The following is a 21,832-nucleotide window of genomic DNA, read 5'->3' on the forward strand; positions in this document are numbered from 1 at the left end:
ACAACGACTTCAAATCTGCTTTTTGTTCATTCGTTCATGCAATTTCAACTGAAGTGCGTTTGTGACGTCAATTTTCGCTCTTAGTGGAGCGAGTTTTTTTCATTCGCGTGTTTAAATTTTTGGTCACACTTGACTTACCTCACTCTCAAAAATGACTTCCTCACTTTGAAATTGACTTTTATTTACTTTAATTCAAAGAGATACTGTCAAATGGGTGTGTGTCACTCTAAATGAAGGTTATTTGAGAGCAGCTAATAGAGGAAGCAAAATTTTATACAGATTTTTAATCAAAATATAACATATCAGCCTTCAATGAGAAGGCGAATTTTTTCGGTCTGCCTCTTTTACTGTTTTTTGGAGACTGCGGATCTACGAAGCTATTGCGGCTATTTTCTGACAATCTGCCAGCTATGTTCTCAAATTTGTCATCTTTGTCCATGTACATTGGTACAGTTGCGGAATTTTTTTGCGGTAGCGCGATTTTTTGCAAAACCGTTTTTCCAGAAATCCACATCCTACCATCGTTTAATAAATGATTTTTGTTCAGGAAGAAAGTTGTGTTGAATTTTCATCAAAAAGATCGTAGTATTTCTGATCATTTCGACGAATGAAAGTTTGCTCTTTTTCTAATTTAATAGTTAAATTTTTCGAAGTTGTTGAGGAGACCGATTAAAAAATAAAATAAGCGTTAGTGAAGTTCTCAGTTGTGTGTACTTTGAAAAGAGCTCTAGCGCTGAGAGTTTCGGGTGTGCGGGGATCTTTTTGTTGCTGGGAAGCCGTTCGACAGTATAAGAAAACGATTATTTTTCAGATTGAGTGTGCCTTTTTGAAAAATAATGGCCAGGCGATACGACTCACGTACGACTATTTTTTCACCAGAGGGAAGATTATACCAGGTGGAGTATGCAATCGAGACAGTCAACCACTCCGGCACCTGTCTGGGTATTCTAGCCAATGATGGGGTAATTCTGGGTTGTGAAAACAGAAATACGAATCCACTGTTAGACAATCTGTTCAGCAGTGAAAAGATATACAAAATCAGTGATCACTTAATCTGTTCATTCGCTGGTCTCACGTCTGATGCAAATGTTCTGCTTACTGAGTTACGGCTTATTGCGCAACGGTTAGTTTGCAGAAGCATAGTAATGCGAGGTTGAAAAATGTCTGTTAATTCTATTTTCTTTTAGATGTTTTAAGAACATCAAAATTAGATTTTTATTAGAACATCGAATTTGCCAGGAATTGAGCGGCTAATTTTGGCTGATTTTTTTACATGTCATCGAAATTTGCGATTGTAATGCCGTGAGCTTGAAAATAACAAAAAATAAATTAAAAATTCAGTGGATTTTTTTCGAATGAAATGATACTCCGTTCTTTCTTTTCTATTTTTTGAGGCGTTTGTTTTGGGAAGGAGACAGTTCTCAATTTCTGAGGTAACTTTTTAGATATGAAGTGCAGTTCCAAGAGCCAGTTCCAGTGGAACAGCTGATCAAACCCATGTGTGATGTGAAGCAGGCCTTCACCCAATTTGGAGGGAAGAGGCCCTTTGGAGTGTCCATTCTGTACATGGGATGGGATAAACACTACGGCTACCAGTTGTACCAAAGTGACCCTAGTGGTAATTACGGAGGATGGAAAGCCACCTGCATAGGCAACAATTCACAGAGGTTTGATGCTTTTGTATTGATGATCGGCGAGTTTCCGGTATGGGGCCCTGTACTATGATATAACTACTATTATAAAGGGGGGGGGGGGGGTTCATTGGTTCTCGCCACACTAAGCTATCTATAATGGCAAGAGAAGGATGCTCCAGAAGCAACTGTTTTATTTTATGGGGTTTTTATTAGACTGAAAAGAGATTTTGATTCATGCAGCGAATATTTCTGATATGTTAAGACTTACGGTAGGCTTGAAAAGTTCCGAGCTGCTTTTGAAAAAATTGGTGATAACAAATAGATCTAAACTGAAAACTTCCTTGATTTGTTTGATATAAATATCTTTAAAGAATATACTTGTTCAAGTTAGAGTTATCGTGTGTTATTTCGAACAAAACATTTATATGGTGCTGTGGACATGATAGAAACGTTCCGTTTTCTGCTCCTAGATTCAATTGCAATAGGCAACTGTTTTCAACCGAAAATCCAACAGAAATAATATTACAAAGTACTCTGAACATGTTAATACGTTCATTCTGCAAATTTCAAGTGATCACATTTTCTCGTGAAGGGATTCATGATACGTTTATTTTAGTGCTATCTCAATTCTAAACCAGGACTACAAGATTGGAGAGATGTCATTAGCAGATGCGAAACAGTTGGCAGTTAAGATATTCAGCAAGACACTTGACTTGGCTGAACTCACCCCTGACAAAATAGAACTTGCACAGTTGACCAAAGATGACAAGAGCAATTTGGTGTCAAAAGTTTTACCCAAATCTGAAGTTGAAAAGTTGATTAAAGAATATGAAGCAAAGCGAGACGCGGAAGAGAAAGAAAAGAAAGACGCGGCAGGGTCATCCAAATAGTTAGTTAACTAGTTATGACATATCATGCTAGTTATGATAAATAGCCTTGCGTGTACAATTATCTGGATGTTTATTTTAATTGATCAGGAATGAAACTAAAATTTTGGAAAGGCTGAATTTGAGGGTATCTGACCTAATTGTATGTGAATTGTGATCCATTTAATAATTATGATGAAATATGTGATTGAGCTAAGTATCCTTACGTGTTCGATTTGACGAGAATATAAGTTTGCTAAAATTTATGTACCATTTTCCCTCTTAACCATTGTTGCAATTGATATGCTCAGTTTATTTTTTGTCTTCAAATTTTTTGATTGGTTTGACTGATGCTGTATTATTGATGTTTATTTCATGCAGGCTTCGTGAAGTTCAAGTTAAGCTCATTAGGTTGTAATGTTTAATCCTTGCTCTAATGTAGTTTTCTCAAAACAATGAATTATACTTTTTCGTAGCAATTTAAAAATTAGGATGACATGGGAAATGGTTTCGAGGTGAAAGGTTTGAGGAATTAAAGGATATATAGGTGATGTGATGATGGAAGGGGGGGGGGGGTGGGGAGTTAGGTTGGAGGTGGGGAATGAATCGGGATTATAAGAAGTAGAACCGCACAATTCATTTCTTTTAAACACTTCAGCTTAAGTCAAATTTTTTCAATAGACGCGAACCGATAGCTGGGGCTATTATTGGCCGTCTCTTGGTTTTCTACAATCCTAAGTATTTGGGTTGTACTGATGTGCTGTCATTTTTTAACATATGTTGACGCTTTGTTTTCTCGTCAGTGAGAAGTCAAATTGAGAGTGGCAATTTTAATCACTTTGAAATAGTAAATTTTCCCAGTACTTTAAAGTGGAGTGAGAAGTTAGTTTTTCAAAAAAAAAATTCTAGGTTTTTTTGAAAGCAATTTTTTTGCGTGCGGCAGTTTGACTGATGAATATTCTCTTCAATGCTTTTGATATGATATATATGTTTTCTAATTGAGCCTATTAGCAATTGATTGAACTCATCGACGGGCAGCTAATGCTCTTTTTTTATTTTGACACAATTTTTTTGTTAAATATTATTGAAAATTTTTCCCCCTTCTTTTAATATCCGTTGTTTTATCGCCTTGTATCATTAATGACAGTATCATTGATCGTTAATGAGGCATATATGTAACTAATTAAGTGTTTGAGTTTATGACACTTGTTTTCAAGACTTTGCCACTACTTGTACTCAAAATATTTTCATGATTTTTTTTAAGTTTTGAGAGGCTCTGTTCTATTTGTTGTCTTATCATTTAATACCATCAAGGACAGGTCTTATATGTCAGTAATAGGATTTTTTTAACCGATTTAATTGTTTTATTTGAAAGTTAATTCTTTCAATGACTTTGACTTTCATTCTTTTCATTTCAAGAAATTTTATCGAATTTTCTAGGTTATACGTGTCTTTATAGCTCAATTTGTTGTCTTCTCTTAGTCTCCCTAATAAAAATTTTCATCGGTCGCCAAGGATGCAAGACATTTTATCGCATTTTTGAGGTTATATGTGTTTTTATAGCTCAATTTGTTGTCTTCTCTTAGTCTCCCTAATAAAAATTTTTATCGGTCGCCAAGGATGCTTAAATTAGTCGATTAACTAATGGTTTTAGTTTTTATTTACTTATACGCTTTTCGCGTTCTAGAGATTTTACTGAATTATTGAGTTTTTTAATTTCTTCTTGTACTTATACTGTTTTATCACTTTGTCTGATTAATGACAGATATCTTCGGGTGCTAATATGTAATTGGTGAACCTAATTAGTCGTTCGAGTTCATGGCAATTGTTTTTAAGGGTTTATGCACCTGCTGTTCGAGAAATAAAAATTGAGTTTCTGGTCTCAAGTGTTTTTGTTGTGGTCCTTCCACCTAATCTCGAAAGACACTCTGGTGCGGTGTAATTTGAGCCAATTAACTGGCTCCAAAATTTAGCTAACGTGTTCTTTCTCTGAGATAGCATTTGTTATTGAAAGGTTTGTGATTGAGTTCCTCAAGGTTGTTGTTTAATGAACTCATTCTAAGGACACATACAAACAATTTTTTCAAAAATTGTTGTATTTTTAGGCATTCTTGAAGCACTAAATATTTGAAAAGCAGTTTTTTAATAGCCGCGATGCGATAGCGGCTATTATTGGGGACATCGTTGCTTTTTAAAATTCAAAGAATCTGAAATGTATTGAGGCGCTGTCTTTTTTTAAAAAGATCTGTTCACACATTTTCATAATATTTGAAGATAATTGGAGTCGTGATTTTGGTCACGTTGAAACTGGAAATGGAGCGAAAAAGCGAGTGGTTTTGCGGCGTGAAAATGATTCGCTCTAATTTTAAAGTACAGTGAGAAAACGGTGTTTGAACAAAAATTCGCTTTCTCACTACTGGTTTTTTTTGTTCACATGCGGCAATTTCACTTCGATTTTTATGGTTTTTTTTTCAATTTTCGGAATAGGTTTTTTTCTAAATGGTTTTTCCAGTCCATTCATAGTTCATTCTACGCCTAGTTTTTTGTTTGAATCAAATTTTCATTGCTCACTAGTGGTTTTTTGTGCACGTGTGGCATTTTGACATTGATTTTCTGTTTCTTTTTTTAATTTTTTTGATTTGATTTTTTTTAGAAATAGTTTATCCAATTCATTCATGGCCCGTTCTAGTTCTAGTCTTTTTTGTAGTCAATGAAAATTCTTTGAATTGTGCGTCAGGATTTGTCCTGCTTTTTTTTTAAGATCTGTTCACACATTTTCATGATTTTTTGAAGTCAAATTGGAGTAGTGATTTTGGTCACGCCGAAAGAGGAAGTGGAGCGAAAAAGCGAGTGGTTTTGCGGCATGAATTTTTTTCGCTCTAATTTTAAAGTAGAGTGAGAAAACGGTGTTTGAACAAAAATTCGCTTTCTCGCTAGTGGTTTTTTGTTCACATGCGGCAATTTCACTTCGATTTTTACAGTTTCTTCGATTTTTTTTGGATCGAATTTTTTTCTAAATGGTTTCCCAATCCATTAATAGTTCATTTGAGGTCTAGTTTTTTGTTTGGTCAATGAGAATGCTTTGAATTGTACGTCAGGACTTGTCCTGCTGTGTTTTTTAATTCGTTGTCTCCATCGATGGTTCTTACCAGCTGACTTCTTGGAAATGACTTTTTCATTGACTTCAGTGAATTCTACTGCTTTGCAGTTAAATTTTGTGTGCTTGACGTCATTTCTGCTGTTAGGTGAATTGCGGGACTTACCTGAATAAAAAAATGACATCAGAACTCACTTATGGAACTTTAAATTTTATGAGCATTTACTAGTTAAAGATCAATAGTGTGCATGTAATTAGTGCCAAACTTATATGCCCTAAATCTTGAGTTTTAGTCCTGAGTTTTTTATTTCGAATATCAATTTTAAAAAAGCTCTTTTTATGGTTTTTTCCTTAGACCGAATGTGTCGTAAAATTGACAGTCCGAATCTAACCCAAAAAGTCTAGTGGTCTATTAAAGGACTGGTGGTCGGTCTGTCTATCTTATTTCTTTAGTTGTTATATTTCATAGAAGGCCACAAGCGTCTATTGCGGCAACTTTCCGGCAATCTGCCGGCTATGTTTAATAATTTGAATTTTTGTCTTGGACGTTTACTGCTATGTTTTTTTGTCAAGATTTTTGTTATGCAATATCAACCGAATTGCGTGGGTGACGTCATTTTTCACTCTTAGTCAAGTTTTGGCTCAATTGCATGATTAAATTTTTCGTCACACCTGTCTTACCTCACTCTCAATAATGACTTCATCACTCTAAAATTGACTTTTCTTTAATTCCGGGAAATAAGGTCATGTGTGTGTATGTTACTCCAATTAAAGGTTACTTAAGAGCAGCTAATATAAACAGCAACAAGTTATACAGATTTTTAAGCAAAATTTCTTTTTAATCGAACTTCTCAGCATTCAATTAAACCAAGAATTTTTTGGTCTGGTTTTATTACTTTTTGATACTGCAGATCCACCAAGGGATTGCGGCTATTTTCTGTCAGCTATTGCTTACAATCTGACAGCTATGTTTTACATATTAACGGAGTTAGATCAGTTCATTGCACTGTTTATTTTTCATTGACCAGGAACGAAATTTGAAGTAATTATCTTAAACGTGTCTTTTTATGCAAAAGTTTCACTGCATGCTCGACTTCTCAATTTTTGAGTGATCTGAATTGCTCATATTCTGAATTTGTCTAAAGCAACAGTGTAAGATGGGACATTACAACGCCCTCATAGCTAAGTGAGTAATGATTTTGTCCAGCAAGGGGGAAGTCGTGGGTTTAAACCCCTCACTGGTTGGAATTTTTCTGCACCAATTATCTAGAATACAGCGCTCTCTGAATTAAATTGCTCCGAGAGCAATTTGTCATTCGAGAGCAATTTGAACGACATGTCGTTTTATGTTTAAAAGCTGCTTTGGGGATAGCTGAGTGGAACAGTTATTGGCTTTTTCTTGTTTTCTATTTACGACTCTAGAGATTTTATGGTGATTTAGTTTTTAATCGGTCAAGTTGTTTTTAAACAGGATGTAGAAGTCAATGCCACTCGAAGAGAAACTTCGATTTTCACTTGTTTTAGAACAAACTTGAAGAGCAGAAAGAAGACCCAGTGGTGATTTTGTTTTGGTTTCGCTTTGAATTGGTTTCGTAAGATATTTTAGTAATATCTTTGTTAAGAGGAAACACTTTGAAATTCAAATGGTTTTGTTTGAAGCGGTTTCAAGTTGTTGGTCTTCGTTTTAATTTTTATATGTGTTATATGTCAAGCGAGCAGTCTTAGCTCCAACAGATGCATTATCAGAAGTTCTACAAATGATAAGACGTTGCATCTTTTACAGAATATTGTTAAAATTGATAAGGATTTTGAGTATTTGTTTCTTCCTTTCTTGTTCGCTCATTGTTTTTTGTTCTTTTACACCTGGTGGCAAGTTCCTTAAGGAACAGAATATTGACTTATCGTATGGTGTGTTGGGTATTAAAAATATTAGATTGTTGAAAGACTTGGCTGTGCTCTTTTTTTAATAAAAAGGTTCTCCTTTTCCTTGAAATTGAATGGTTTGAGAAAGTAAATGGCTTATACAGTTTAGTGAATAGTTCTTTGGCGCTCGAGACAAGTTTTTACTTCGAGTCAATTACGGGGTCTGTCAGCTATGTTTTTTTTACCGGAAATACCCAAGATTGATAAGGACGTTGATCAATGTATATTGTTAAAATGTGATCTATGTTAGATTGCTCTCAAACGAAGTTTGTAGCAATTATATTAGTCCTGTCGGTCTTTTTTTTATTAATGCGATTTTTCGTTTGACCGACTTTTCGTCTCACGCTTTTGAATTTCCGTCATAAAAAAGGGATAAACAGGTAGCGCTCAGTGGGCATTAAGTGTTCTTAGAGCTTTTCAGCTCTGTTTCAGCTCAAACTGTTTTGGAGACTTTATACTTATGGTGTGAAGGGCGGTTCTTAGAGGTTGAAGAGACCCCCAATATTGACCCCCAACTATTGCCCCCACCTCCACCACCGCTATTACCCCCCACCCCACTGTTGCCCCCATCAGCCCTCGATGCACCCCTCCACCCAAAATTTTTGACTTTTAATGTTTATTCGCATTAGGTTTCAGATAACCTCCTCTAGGTTTTAATAATAGGTTACTGCTTAGTTTTTAGTGGTAACGGAATGGTTTGAACTTTTTAACATCACGAATTTTTGCATTTTTTTTGACAAAACGTGCATTTTTTCAAATTTTTTGACATCGATTTTTTTCCTTATTCAGGTCTCTCCGGACCCAGGAACCAGAAAACATCCTAAGGGGTTTGGTAATAAGTTACTGACAAATTTTTATTGGCCATGGAATAGTTTCTCAACTTTTTAATTTCACAAATTTTAGCAATTTTTTAATAAAACCTGCTGACAACAATAAAACTTGTTTTTAATAAAACAACGATTTTTAATAAAATTTTCGTTGTTTTTTAGGTTTTTTCACCTCAAGAGCCAAGGAACCTCTTGTAGGGTTTGAAAATAGATTACTGTATAATTTCAAGATGTAATGGAATATCTTGCAAGATTTTAACATCACCAATTTTAGTTTTTTTTTTTGACATTTTTGCCATTTTTTTTAAATTTTTTGACATAGTCATTATTCAGGTTTTCTGTGCCTCAGGGGTTTGATAATAAGTTACTGGCAAATTTTTGTTGGTCGCGGATTAATTTTCACAAGTTTTACCAATTTTTTTTTAGAACTTGCTATTTTTTTTGAGTTTTTTTGCAATTTTTTGTCATTTTTTAGGTTTCTCTAGCCTCAAGAGCCACGCAACTTCCTCTAGAGTTTGATAATATGTTACTGCATGGTTTGTAGATATACTGGAATGTTCTTAAAGTTTAAATATCACAAATTTAAGCAATTTTTTAAAATATTGCAATTTTTTCATGTTTTTGAATTTTTACTGGATTTGATCCCACCCGCCCACTGCCCCCACATCAGTCCCCCAATCCACTTTTGCACCCACGCTGGGGTGCAGCCCCTTACGCCCCTTCAATTAATCTAAAGCTGGCCTCGCTAAAACGTGGCTTGCTACTGACGAAGCCAACCGCTCGCCGGTCGTTTGAGAGCAATTAGCCCGACGTTAGTCGGTTATGTTAAGTTTTTAAATTTATGAATCATGCCTTCGATTCCTCTTTTTTGGTATGAGGTTTTCTTTTTATGAAACTGTTTATATTTGGTAGTTTTTTTCCATTTGAGGTTGACAAACAAAATTAACTTGCTTTTATTCTTTTCGAGTTTTCTTTTTTTTTCAAAATTATCAATTTGCGGTTTTCCTATCTTTCAACTCTTGGTCTGTTACGTCCTGAGTCTTGTTTTTGGTACTTTTTTGTTTCCTTTAATGTTTATTATCTCTGTAATTTTCGTTATTTTATTTATTGAAATTTTAGGTTTCAGTCTTTTTGTTGTATTTCGTTTTTTTTTATTAATTTAGGACCTTGGATGATGTTAGACGTTTTTAGACTTGAAGTATTTAAGTTAACTATGGCGAGGGGAAAGCCGTTATTTCTCGGACAAAAAGATTTGTTTTTGGCTTCAATTACTGTTATTTTTGATTTCAAATTCAATTTTTGAGCAATCACTTTTTTTGTTCGTAATTTGTTAAAGATGATTCAATTTGCAGTTTTTTTGTCAGTTTCCCATTCGGATTTTTGTCGGAGAAAGCAATCGTTTTTTATATTTTTTATAAGAAGCTGATTATTTTTGAGGGCTGCTATGATGATTTTTCACTTGTTGTGATCCTAGGGGTTTAATGCTTCCATTTATTGCGTCTTCTTTATGTTGCGTTATAGTTCGCTCAATTTGCATGCGGCATGGTAGCTTGTAGCAAAAGGCAATTTGAAGCAAAAGGTTATCTAAAGCTCGAAGAAAATACATAAACGTTCTAGAACATCGGAAAACAGGCAATGAATCAGTTGAACGCAACACTGGCGAACAAATAATGCTTAAAAAAAGTCGAATGAGATCCTTTATGCAACATATCAATGCAGAAAGTATATGATGACAGATTGAGTAAGAAAGTAAAAATTAATAGAAAGTTATCGTGTTTTATTCAGGGCCAACATTTTTCCAGTTTGATCAAAGTTTTTGGTTACGATTAATTAAAATCTGATAATTGTTCTGAATGGTTCATTGGTTCTAATGAATTTCTTTTTATTAGCTTGCTTTTTGCACCTTATTTCTTGATACGCAGCAATGGCTCAACATCAGGTTATTTACAATCCAAAGTTTTTGGATTGTATTGGTCTGCCTTCTTTTTTAAACATGTATTCACGCATTTTTCTGACTTTTACCTTTCGAAACGGAATAAACAGGTAAAGCGCGTCGCGCATTAAGTTGCAATAGAGGCCCTCAGCTGACTTAACTAGTCTTTAAGGTGATTAATGTACTGAAGTTGCTGGGAACGTCTAAATTTAAGTTAAAATGTCACTTTTGAAGTTTATGACCACAAAATTGTGCTGTTTTGTCTTTCGTTAAAGAGATTTGTTGAGATTTTTCTGAAAAAGGACTTCAATTGATATTTTCTTAAGCTCCCAGCAACCTTTTGCGAGCTAGAAATGCTCTTCATAACTGTTTGAGGTATATATTTTGGTAATGCAAGATGAATTCCAAAAAGTTGAAGTAATTTTGCATTTTTTTGAAATTTTTCTTTGAGTTTTTCGATCACTACGATCCAATGAATCGTTTTTAGGGCTTTAAATTGGGTTACTGGATATTTTTTAGTTCCAATGGAATGGTTTTCAGAATGTTAGTATCACAAATTTTTGATAAGATTTGCAGTTTTTGAAATTTTGTTATTTTTAGAGTTTGGTCAGACTCAGGGGCTACGTAGCCTCCTCTAGGGTTTATTAATAGGTTTTTGCTTAGTTTCTGGTGGCATTGGAATTGGTTTTCAACCTTAAAATACCAAGAATCTAGCAATTTTTGATAAAGTTTTCGATTACTGGATTTGGTTACTGGATAGGTTCTGGAGAAAAGGTAGGGGTTCTGAAGAAATTAACGTCACCAATTTTAGCAAGATTTCAAGAAAATTTGAGATTAAAATTTTTTGGAATTTTTTGTCATTTTCAGAGTTTATCGATATTTAAGGGGCAGATGGTTTACTAGACTTGTTCAACAGGCCAAAAAATAGTTTCGTATATTCTAATATCGTAAAATTTAGAATTTTTCAATAAATTGTGCCATTTGCATTTTTTTGAAAAACTATTTGTATTTCTCGAGATTTTCTATCTTCAGTGGCCAATAAACCCCTTTCTAAGCTGGTGCGTGGTTTAATGTGTTTTTTTTTGGATCAATTTTGACCTTCGGGTTAAAAGGTTCAAAAAGTTTTAGCAATGATTATATTTATGTTTAGTTTGTTTGATTATATTAGTTTCTCTAAACTTTTGAGACTTTTTGGCTGGCATTTGAATTCATCTGATGGTCAGATAGTTATTCTAAATTTTTTATTCGTCTTTGGATTGTGTTTCAGGACTTGTCCCGCTGTTTTTTTCAAATCGCACACTCACACGAGCTGCCTGGTTTAACTATTTGAGTTCCTAAATTTTGATAACATCCATGATTTGCGAAGGCTAATTTTCTCGCATGGTCATAATAGACAATTTGAGTTGTGTAAAATTTAATTTCAGTTTTTGTTGATATTCGCGATGCTTAGTAGACCACCAGATCAAACAACACGCGCATTTACTACTGCGGAAATGGCCCAGATTGCCTCTGACACTAATCAGTTCACAGACTGTATGCAGAACCTAAATTATCAGTTACAGCCAAAAATCTCTGCATGTCTCAGTTTGGATGCGGGGTCACAAGAGTTCATTCGTACGCTTACGTCGTCACAGTCACGTGATCAATGTAAACATGGCGGCGATCATTCCAACTCAGATACAGATGACGAAGAATCGTATGAAAGTGCACTTCAAAATTTGCACCAGAATTTAGACGAAAAAGTAGCAATCGCGAAGAGAATGCTTCAAATAGCTAGAGAAAAATCCTCTGAAATGCAGCAAATTTTGACCAATGTTAAAACGTTACAAGATAGAGCAAAAAGCAGTGGTCATTTTGCATCTGTTGAAACGGCGGTAGCCTCCACAACACTCAAGCCATCAATTGATAGTACGATTGGCAACCAAAGGCTTCAGGTTAATCCAAATGTCATTTATGAAACGAAATCTAAATCAAGTCATCGAGCGGTTGCGAAGCCTAAAGACAGCTCAAGGTCAATTTCTCAGTCGCGCGCAGTTAAGAACAAAATCAAGAAGCTGAAAAATTCCAAATCAAGAGTCAAAGTGTCGAAGCAGTCATTGCAATCTGGTATTGCAGACGAAGTTCTGAAATTACAAAACAATTCAGGTTCCAAATCTAAGAAAAAGCCACCAATTGCTAAATGTAAAGCAAACGTTGATGCATCTAACAACAAAAAGACAAACTCAGGAATTAAGCAAGAGGCTGAAATCGACGTGGATTTATCGAAGGGTTTAGCTGATTCGGACGAGACCGTCGGAGCCGAGGTTTGTTCTGAAGAACCAATGCAGGTCGTCGAAAGTAGTAAACCGGAACCTGACGTTAAACCTGAAGATGCAGATAAGGGTTCGAGCGAACAGAGGTCAAATGATGATTCGGACAAAGAATCAAGTGCAGAGACGAGTTCTTCCAAAGTTCCTGGACAGGCGGGCAATACTAGCAGTTGTAATTCAAATTCGCAAAGTAACGGAGGAAATGGTAGTGTCAAATCGCCTTCAAAGCAGTTGACAAAGAGCTATTGTGTGTGCAAGGAACCCTTCAATAGCGACATGGTTGCATGTGATAATCGACACTGTAAGATTGAGTGGTTCCACTTCAGGTGAGGCGAAAAAATTCTTACTAAAATCGTGGTCGTTCTTATGAACAAAATGTTCCAACATAGAATCGCTATAAATAAAACAAGGAATCAGATAGATCGCTTAACATCAATGTTACTTGGTGAAGAATAGTAATTTTGGGCGTTTATGCTTGTACCACGCTAGAAGAGTCTTATTGACGCTTATTTGTCTATTAATCCTTCTTAAATTTCTCTCCACACCTGCTCGTCTTTTTGTGAGATTTTTTGCTCTACTGTTTTTTAATTGCTCGCGTAGAGAAGCAATTATTATAAACGTGTGTGTCTTTTTTATGCAAAATTTTCACCTGACCGTTTTGACTTTTCGAGTGAATTTTAAGCCCTTGACTTTTTGCGTTTTGCTTGATCTAAAATTCCCTTTCAATCACAATATCAAGCAGCTGAGCTCAATTGGCGGCAAGTTAAAACCAAAGGTCAAATGAAAAGTGCGCCGAAACTGGTGCCATTTTTCACTTTAAATCTTAATAGTATATATTAAACTCTAATGTGGTTATTTAAAGCACACTATTGAGCTTCTTAGTCCCATTTAAGCTCTCCCCTCGACGGAAGCAGGCTGCAATTGATTAGAGCTCCCACTAGTTGTACGAGAGCAATTCTTCCGACGTTTAGTCGGTTATGTTTGTAATACGTTTTTTGCCTGACCACTAAATTTTCCGGCTTGAGAAACGAGATATACTGTTAAAGGCTGCTGAGCAGTTCTCGTACACCCCTAGACAACAGGTCATGCTTTGAAGGTTGGTTTTTGGAGTTTGAACTCTCAAGCCCCCCCCCCCCCTCCCAGAAGCCCCCTACTCACTGTTAAATTTTCGCGATTTAAAGGGAAATTAAGGTGGTTTGAAAACGCCTTTTACCTTTTATGCCCTTTTAGCGTTTTTTGCCACTCTCTTCCCCCCCCCCGAAGCTTAAGCTAGAAGCTAGATGCTACCAAAATCGGTATCCCACTTTTTCACCCCTATTCATTTAACCCCGATTTATTCACCCCTGTATCATTCAACCCCTCTATCTTTTAGCTCCTCTATCATTTCACCCCGATTTTAATCTTTCTATAAAATAAGGATTATTAAATTCGCATTATAATCATTTGGCCATGCTTCGCGGGCCATGGCAATGCCTCAGCGGCCCGTGAGACTTGATATAAAACTATCACAACCGAACGTGGGATTATTTTATCCACTTAAGTATGACAAAACATGCCTTTACTGTCGACTGCTAATTGGCTGGATGAATTGATAGAGGGGTGAAATTATAGAGGGGTTAAATGATAGAGGGGTGAATAAATCGGAGTTAAATGAATAGGGGTGAAAAGAAGTAGAACCTAAAAATCAACACTCGCTGTCGTTTTAGAGCAATTTATCCGTCGTTTGTCGGTTATGTTTATACAATTGTTCTCTTCTATTGACCGATTTTTTTAACCTTTCGTCTAGTGAAAGAGCGAACTAATTAATCACAAAGGCATAATTAAATCGATTCATTTTAGATAAATTCTGCTAAAACAATTTAATTTACATCTCATAGAAAAAAAGATGCTTTCAAGTTTGAGCAGATTGTAGAATTTTGCTGCTGCTAGAGACCTTATGATTATTTGTCCATAAATGTCTCGTTCGTTTTGTAGGTGTGTTGGGTTGACAGATGCGCCCAAAGGCAGATGGTTTTGTATCGAGTGTAGCAAAGGAAGGAATGTTCGACAAACTCCCAGCAGACAGGCCAAGAAATAGATAGCTCCTACCTAATGCTGAGCAGGTTAGCATCTAACTTTCAGCATTTGTTAGGTTATATATTAATATAGATCTATTGACAGATAATTATGTCAACATTTAAACCGTCTATAATTTGATCAATTCTAACTACCGAATAATATCAGATGTGCAATAGGCTCCAAAAAGGAGATCTAATCGTCATTAAGGTGTAACTTTTTTAATCTGTATTTTATTGTTTTATTGCTTAGATTTAGTTGTACCAGCTGGCTTTGAAACGTCAGCAGACAATTTCACCCTTAAATGTGAAAACCTAATTTTTGTTCGGGGCATTTTTACGATTTCAAACGGTTAACCGTAACAGCTCATATCCAGCCACAGAGTTAGATTTAATTTTACTCCAAAAACTGGCATGAATATATTTGATTCAACTTGCTTTATTTGTTTTGATAAATTCGGTTCACAGCATACAGTTAATATTCCTATTTCGAACGTTATGTACACTTAGGCGTTTAAATTTTTAATTCGGTTCATTCCAAAAATGCTCTTTCTGATCAAATATCCCCTCAAATCTGGACTCAAATAAAGCTTATCTAGTCTTTGTTTAAGAAGCACGTTTTTATTCAGCACAGGTATGCATAACTTGTTGCTTTTATTTTCTAATCAACAGATGAAATTGAATTTTTGTGGTAAATGAGACCCAAATTTGTCTATAATAATAGTCCAGATATAATGCATACATGGACCGTGATTAATTTTATATTGTATGTTCAGCACGTTTTCATTCACCAGAAAAATCCATTTTTTGCCTTTTTTGTTTTAGAAGCAACAGATGAAATGTTCGTTTGTTATTTGTCGTCGACTACACGAGAAAGTAAAACGTGAACAACTTCACGAGTCGATTTTGCTCAGTTATAGTGCAGTGCGAAAACTTGTTTAAAATTTACGCTGGTCGTTTTTTGATCCGATGTTCGTAAAATGGCTTTCTGTAGCCTGACTTGTAGTTTTGGCCAAAAACCAGCAAAGTCACGTTGTTTGAATTTTACTCTATTCAGTTCACTCTAATGGTGTTATAACAATTATTATTAATGTTACTTTACTCTCCAAACTGGTCTTATTTCTTCTGGTCTTTCGAAGAATACTTTTTCTGAAGTTTTTGGTGCAGAAATTTAACAATTGGAAAGTAAAAATGATCGCTCCAATTCAAGACTTAGCGGCGCACTTGCTCGAAAGCGTGTTCAATTATTCTTCAACTAAAGATGTCTTATCTTTTTCGCAAACTGGTATCGTTTCTCAGGAACGCGTACCTCAGATGATAATGCGTTGGAACATTCCTTTGGTCATCAATGCAAATCCTGCGGACTATGACGAAATTCCCGTAAACTGGGAGATTGTTCAGAAATTTCTGGATAGTATTGAGCAGAATCCTCTTTGGAGACCTTCGGCTTTGTCTTTGAAATATGTGCTATCCGAAATAATCGATCTGAACTTTTCCTTGACCCCTTTTGAAAAGTTGAAAGAGCTGTGGATCTGGGACGTCTCATCAATCAAAACAGTAAATATAGAAATTGACGCTGGGAATATCCCGCGAGATCTCGGAAATCTAGGAACCAACCAGGTGCTGAATTTGACTCATGTCGTCAAATCGTTTCCAGAACTTAAAATGCTGAAAGTTGCGCTGAGAAACGCTGATGGCACGTTCATGCTTAACTTCAAATGTACTTTGACTAATGAAGAATTGACTAACCTTGAAGAACCTCTGTGGTTCCACCTGATAAAGTTTCACTCGGAGAAACTTAAAATTGACGACAGCTTCGCTGATTCTCTTGCGCGATTTTGTCCAGAATTGCAATGCGTTGAGATCAACGGCGAACATTTCTCGACATTCTACGGGTCCGATCGGAAAGTGGAAATATTTTCGCAATTGACAAGTATAAAGAAAATCAAATTGTCATCATGGTACGACGAGTTTTTCTCACGTGATGAGCTATCAAAGATGAAAGGCGTAGCCCAACTATCAGTCCGCTTGGACACTGTCACATGTGTGAACAGACTTCTGGCCAGCTGTCCGAACTTGGAAACTTTAGCTGTGACCGGATCCAATGTCCTAAAACATCCCAAAGTGACCTTGACATCGGATTCTTCGCTAAAATGGGATTTCGAGAGCCTTGAGTTCCTTCGACTCATTGAGTTCCCGGTTTCCAACTACGATTTCGTCAAAGGACTCAAAAATTTGAAGAGCCTGAGTCTAAAATGGATGTCAAATGAGCAAGCAGAAACTCAGTTGATTTACCTGGCCAAATGTCTTGAAGCGAACTCTGAAAAATTTGTTTGGCCTCTTGAAAATGTGATAATTGAGATGCATCTAGATGCCGATTTAATGTCGTCTAAGCTGAAGAGAAAGCTTCGGAAAAGTTTAGATGACTTGATGAGAAGCATAACTAAGTCTCTAGTCAATCTCCGAATACTCGTAGTTGAAGTAAAGGACGATGGTCGATTCCTCGACCTGGTCACAAGTTCAGAACTGATTTCATCGGAACTAGGCTTCTTCCGAGTTAATGAGAACATCCACCGAGAATGCTCTTCCAACAAAGTGTGGAACACAATTCAAGAACTGGAGGAACGTGATTGCAGTGTTAAATTCTAGAAAAGGCCAAATTTATTCTAATGAGTTCAGAAATCCTGCTCAATTTGTGTAACCTCATTCTGTTTCTCGATAATTAAGCAATTGATAGTTTTAGTTCAGTTGATTTGAATTAGCTTTAGTGTAGTAATCTGTAAATTTGTTCTTAGTTCTGTTATGTAGTTCTGTTGATTTTGGTTCCATTTCTGTGAAGAATAATTTAGCAGTTTTGATTCCAGATTTTTAAAAAAAATGAGAACTTTTTGCGAGCCACATTTTTTGTTGCGATTTTTTTTTACTTCTTTGAAGGCATCCGAGACTAACATATGTGGTATGAAATTAGAACTCCCTGCGTAAAGATTTTCACTACAAAGAAATTTTCAAAAAGTTATTGTATGGAAAAATTTTAATCAAATTATGGCAGCATGTAAGTGTCGATTATTTTCATTTGGTCTAAATTCTAGCGAAATTTGATAGAAATTTGTTTTTTTTTGGATGATGAAAGGCAAGTAACGGCTTTTCCAACGGTATCCCAGACCAATTATTATGTCTCCTTCCTAACGCTGTCTGTGTCTATAATTAAAATATATCAAGAAGGGCGATAAAAAAGCAAGCTTCAGCAGCGTGTCACGTCGATTCAATTCTGAACTTAAGTATAATTTTCTAAAAAGTGTTCTTAGTTCGATCATTTCATAATTGGTGTTTTGTCTGAGGGTCTCTCAGAACAAAACGTATGTTATCATTCTAGAAAAGTCACTATATAAAATTCAAAGATAATAAGGGTTTGATTTTTTCGGAAAAAAAATTGAGACAAGATTTCGGTCACTTTTGGCCAATGTGATCGCTTTTCAAATTATATAACAACTTTTTCAGCTGGTTTTGATTATTTCTCGAGTTCTTGTGAAGCAAAACGAAAATATCACTTACCTTTTCTTAAATGATATAACTCAACTAATTGAACTAATTGCGCATCACGTACTTCTCTTCTCAACCTTGAGACCCGAAAAGAATCACTACAAAAAAACATTTTTGAAATTTTTTAAAGGTCAACGTTGATTCCGTTTTTTGTGCAAGTTTATATTTCGTCAACCAGTGCTGAGAACTACCAGTTTCAATTGTTATAAGTAGTGTCATCTACTCAGTCGGCTATTATAAATCTATTTTTACAATTCATATATTGATTTGAGCGTCGTCCTTTTTCCCGAGATATTCTCACATGTTTTGATCATTTCGAAATTAGAAGTCAAAATTGTTGCAGTACATGTATCGGAGAACGAGCAGGTTTAGGTCTTGAACTAATACTTCGGAAGTGAACGAGAGAATAGGTTTTCGCAATTTTTTGACAACTAATTTCAAGGTTTCCTTTTTTCTCTGAGATTTTTAGCTGCTATTATAAAGTATCATTTAGAGAGGTTTTGATAATTTGAGATTTAATAAGTTGACTTTGACGCCGTTTGTTTTGGTGAAGATACTTTTTAGTAAAGTTTGTCACTATTTAGTTACTGTTGGCGATAAGTGTGGTTATCAAAAAATGTGGCAGGTGCTATCTGCTTTGTAATGATACAAAATTTCCTTTATCCATAGGTTCAGTTACATAGTTGAAGCTTTCAATTACATAGACAAAATTCGTTTTCGAAGTATTTCTATATACTTTCTTCTGTCTGGATCTGTTCTCCAGTTTACTCTTGCTTTGTCCGATTGACGAAATGGCCGTTGTCTTTTTGATAATAGCACTTGTCACTTGTCAATCTATGTTCAGAAAATAAGTTCTCACAAGATTCTAAAAAATAAATTTTCCAAATTCCAGGCTGCTTCAATTTTTTGCATTGTATTTTAAGTCTCAGTACTTAAAGATCTCTAGTTCTCTCGTTTAACATATTGTTGCTTCTGTTTCATACTTTTGTCATATACCTAATGATTCTAGCAGTTTTGATAGGTGCTTGTTGTTCCGACCCCTCTTGAGGGGGGGGGGGGAGGAACTATATACTCACTGGGTTTTTTTTGTTCAGTCAATTTTGGCCGATCGATATATTCATCGTAGAGAGTTGAGACTGGTATCATTAGAAAGCTTGTCCGCCGTAGAATATGGAATTATAAAGATTTTTTTGATTTTCGTTTTTAACGGAGATATCGAGCTTTAAAGTTTCGAGAAAATAGAGTGAATTCGTTGATTTTTTTCGGAATTTTTGACCAAAATTTCGCAAATTTTGAAAAAATTTAATAAAATTTTTCATGAAAATGTTGTTGATTTTACGGTTAAAGACAAAATACATTTTCGGCTATTTTCATTGAAATTTTTTTGTCACAAATTCCGGCTAAAAATTTCACAAAATTCAGACTTTTTCATCAAAAGTAGCACGAAATAGGTTTCTTTAGTTCACTCTGATTAAATTTGCAGGAAGTGCACACCCAAACACCACTAACACAATCTTTGTAGACTGAAAAAGGGGCTATTTCCACTTCAACTTCCGTTAAGAGTGCTCTGTAAATAAAACTTTGCCGTTTTTTGCTAACTTTATTGGTTGACTATCAAAAACGCAGCATTTGCTTTTGATTTTTTAACAAACAAAATATCTATATCAAGGACATTCGAAACTTTAAATATTCCTAATGGAGAATCAGCATTAGCAGGACTAGTTCTGTACCAATATTGGACCGTTACAATCCAAAAATAATTCGGATTGTCATCAGTCGGTTTTCTATTAAAAAATTCGATCTTTTTTATATTAATTAAATAGCAGAACATTTCAAATCAAAGCTCACTAGTGATAGATCCTATTAGCTTCCTAATTAGCTCGAAAATAATTTATTTAGTTGATTGCTTGAAAGCTTATGGTTGTTTTGACTTTTAAAATATTTGATTTTTAAATAAAGAATGGCTTATTGAACTTGGCCTCCATTTTTCTCTTACTTTGGTCAACTTGTAGCTCAGTGTCAGCAATCAAAGAATGTTCCTTCTTTCTGCTGAATTCAAATTTAGTCTTTATTGCGGTTCTACCCCTTAAGTTATGGTGTTCTGGCTTTGATACTACTAGATTTCACAATTTTTTTTTAATTTTAGGTATTTGACCATTTTTCATGTTTTCTAATTTTGTCAAATTATCACGTTATTGTCAGTTCATATATCACATTTATCGCGTTCAAAATAATGCAAAATTGATAATAATTAAATCCTTACAGATATAGATTGTGGTTCTCTACCGCTTATACAATACTTTCTCGAAGGATTTAATTGAATTTTTTAATTTTGTCTTTAATTATCGTTTTTACTTTGTCTTTTTAGTCGTATTTAATTTCCTGTACAATTACCCGGTTTGATTGGCTTTTCCTGGAAGAGTAGATGAGCCGATGTTCTGATATTAGAAGATACATAATGGCTTTCATGACTTTGAAAACAATTGTTTTCCAAATTTAAAAAAAAACATTTCAACTTCGCAATTTTGTTCCTTTATTGTCCGTTTGTTACCTGGTCTCGTTAATTAAAGGTTAAAGATGACATTATTTTTGTCAAGGGAAGGTGTCAAGGTGTCAAAAGAGATTGGTGTCAAAAAATTTAATGTTTTAAAAGAATTCGTTATGAATTTACAGGCTTCGACACGGGTCTTTCACAAAAGAAAGTAATTTGATTTTTATTTTTTTTTCTTATTTGACTTTTTTTTTGTAGACGTAAGACATGTTCTGGATAATTGCAGGTCTCGATGGCTTCCTTTGGAAGAATAAACGAACCAATTCAAAATTTTCATTTTGTAATTAATGGTTTTCATGTCCTTGGAAATAATTTTTTTTCGATAAAAACAAATTTTACAGTCTTGCATTTTTTCTTTTTGGTCTAATTGTTACCTAGTTTCATTGATGAGAGGTCACATAATACATTTCAAGAGATGGTGTCAAAAGGGATTGGTGTCACAAAATCTAATGTTTTAAGAGAATTCGTTGTGACTTTACTGGCTTCCACACGGGTGTTTCACAAAAAAAAGTAAATGAGTTTTTGATTTTTGTCATATTTGACGTTCTTTTTGTAGACGTAAGACATAATCTGGATAATTTCAGGTCTCAAGGGCTTTATTTGGAAGAATGGACGAACTTATTCAACTTTTTCATTTTGTAATTAATGGCTTTTATGTCTTCGGAAATAAATTTTTTTCGAAAAAAAAACAAGTATTACATAATTTTGCTTTTTTTAAATTTTTTGTCTAATTGTTGCTTATTTTCATTAATGAGTGGCCACATAATACATTATTGGTGTTCAACGAAGGTGCAATCGAACATATTTTGGGGGCCAAAGTATGGCTTTACGGCTTCCAAAGCATTTTCTGGCAAGTTTTAATTGATTTTTAGTTTGTTTAGTTTGTTGTCTATTTGTTGTTCTTTTTGTAACTGCATAAAAAATTGAATATCAAGAGTTCTTAATTTCCTTCCAGAAAAGCATTGGTAATTGTAAACCTATGGGAGTTTTTAGTTGATTCCTAATGTTTTTCATTACTTTGAAATTAATTGTTTTTTTTTTTTAAAAAAACTCAGCGACCTAATTAGCTAACTTTAAAGTTTCTGTTCTTTTCTGTCT

At 34.8% G+C, this 21,832-nt stretch overlaps 3 protein-coding genes across 4 annotated transcripts; all 3 read left to right on the forward strand.

Moving 5' to 3' along the window:
• Positions 1-806: 806 nt before the first annotated feature.
• LOC142337145 (proteasome subunit alpha type-4-like) lies at positions 807-2,956 on the forward strand. Its single transcript, XM_075386249.1, has 3 exons — positions 807-1,123; positions 1,446-1,667; positions 2,251-2,956. Exons 1-3 carry the CDS (start codon positions 837-839, stop codon positions 2,522-2,524), a joined length of 783 nt encoding a protein of 260 aa, XP_075242364.1. The 5' UTR covers positions 807-836; the 3' UTR covers positions 2,525-2,956.
• An 8,677-nt stretch (positions 2,957-11,633) lies between these two features.
• LOC142336292 (uncharacterized) lies at positions 11,634-16,061 on the forward strand. Of its 2 annotated transcripts, none has more exons than XM_075385006.1 (3): positions 11,634-12,915; positions 14,564-14,691; positions 15,943-16,061. In XM_075385006.1, the coding sequence occupies exons 1-2, from the start codon at positions 11,723-11,725 to the stop codon at positions 14,664-14,666; spliced, it is 1,296 nt and encodes a 431-aa protein (XP_075241121.1). In that variant the 5' UTR covers positions 11,634-11,722; the 3' UTR covers positions 14,667-14,691; positions 15,943-16,061. The 2 variants fall into 2 exon arrangements, with proteins under 2 accessions (XP_075241121.1, XP_075241120.1); XM_075385005.1 differs by lacking the exon at positions 15,943-16,061 and adding an exon at positions 15,469-15,607 and having other exon boundaries at positions 11,636-12,915.
• LOC142336291 (uncharacterized) lies at positions 15,835-17,528 on the forward strand. The gene has a single exon (XM_075385004.1). It carries the CDS (start codon positions 15,835-15,837, stop codon positions 17,290-17,292), a length of 1,458 nt encoding a protein of 485 aa, XP_075241119.1. The 3' UTR covers positions 17,293-17,528.
• Positions 17,529-21,832: the final 4,304 nt, after the last annotated feature.

This window comes from Convolutriloba macropyga, chromosome 3, assembly GCF_964194025.1.
Source record: "Convolutriloba macropyga chromosome 3, txConMacr16.3, whole genome shotgun sequence".
NCBI classification, from domain to species: domain Eukaryota; kingdom Metazoa; phylum Xenacoelomorpha; order Acoela; family Convolutidae; genus Convolutriloba; species Convolutriloba macropyga.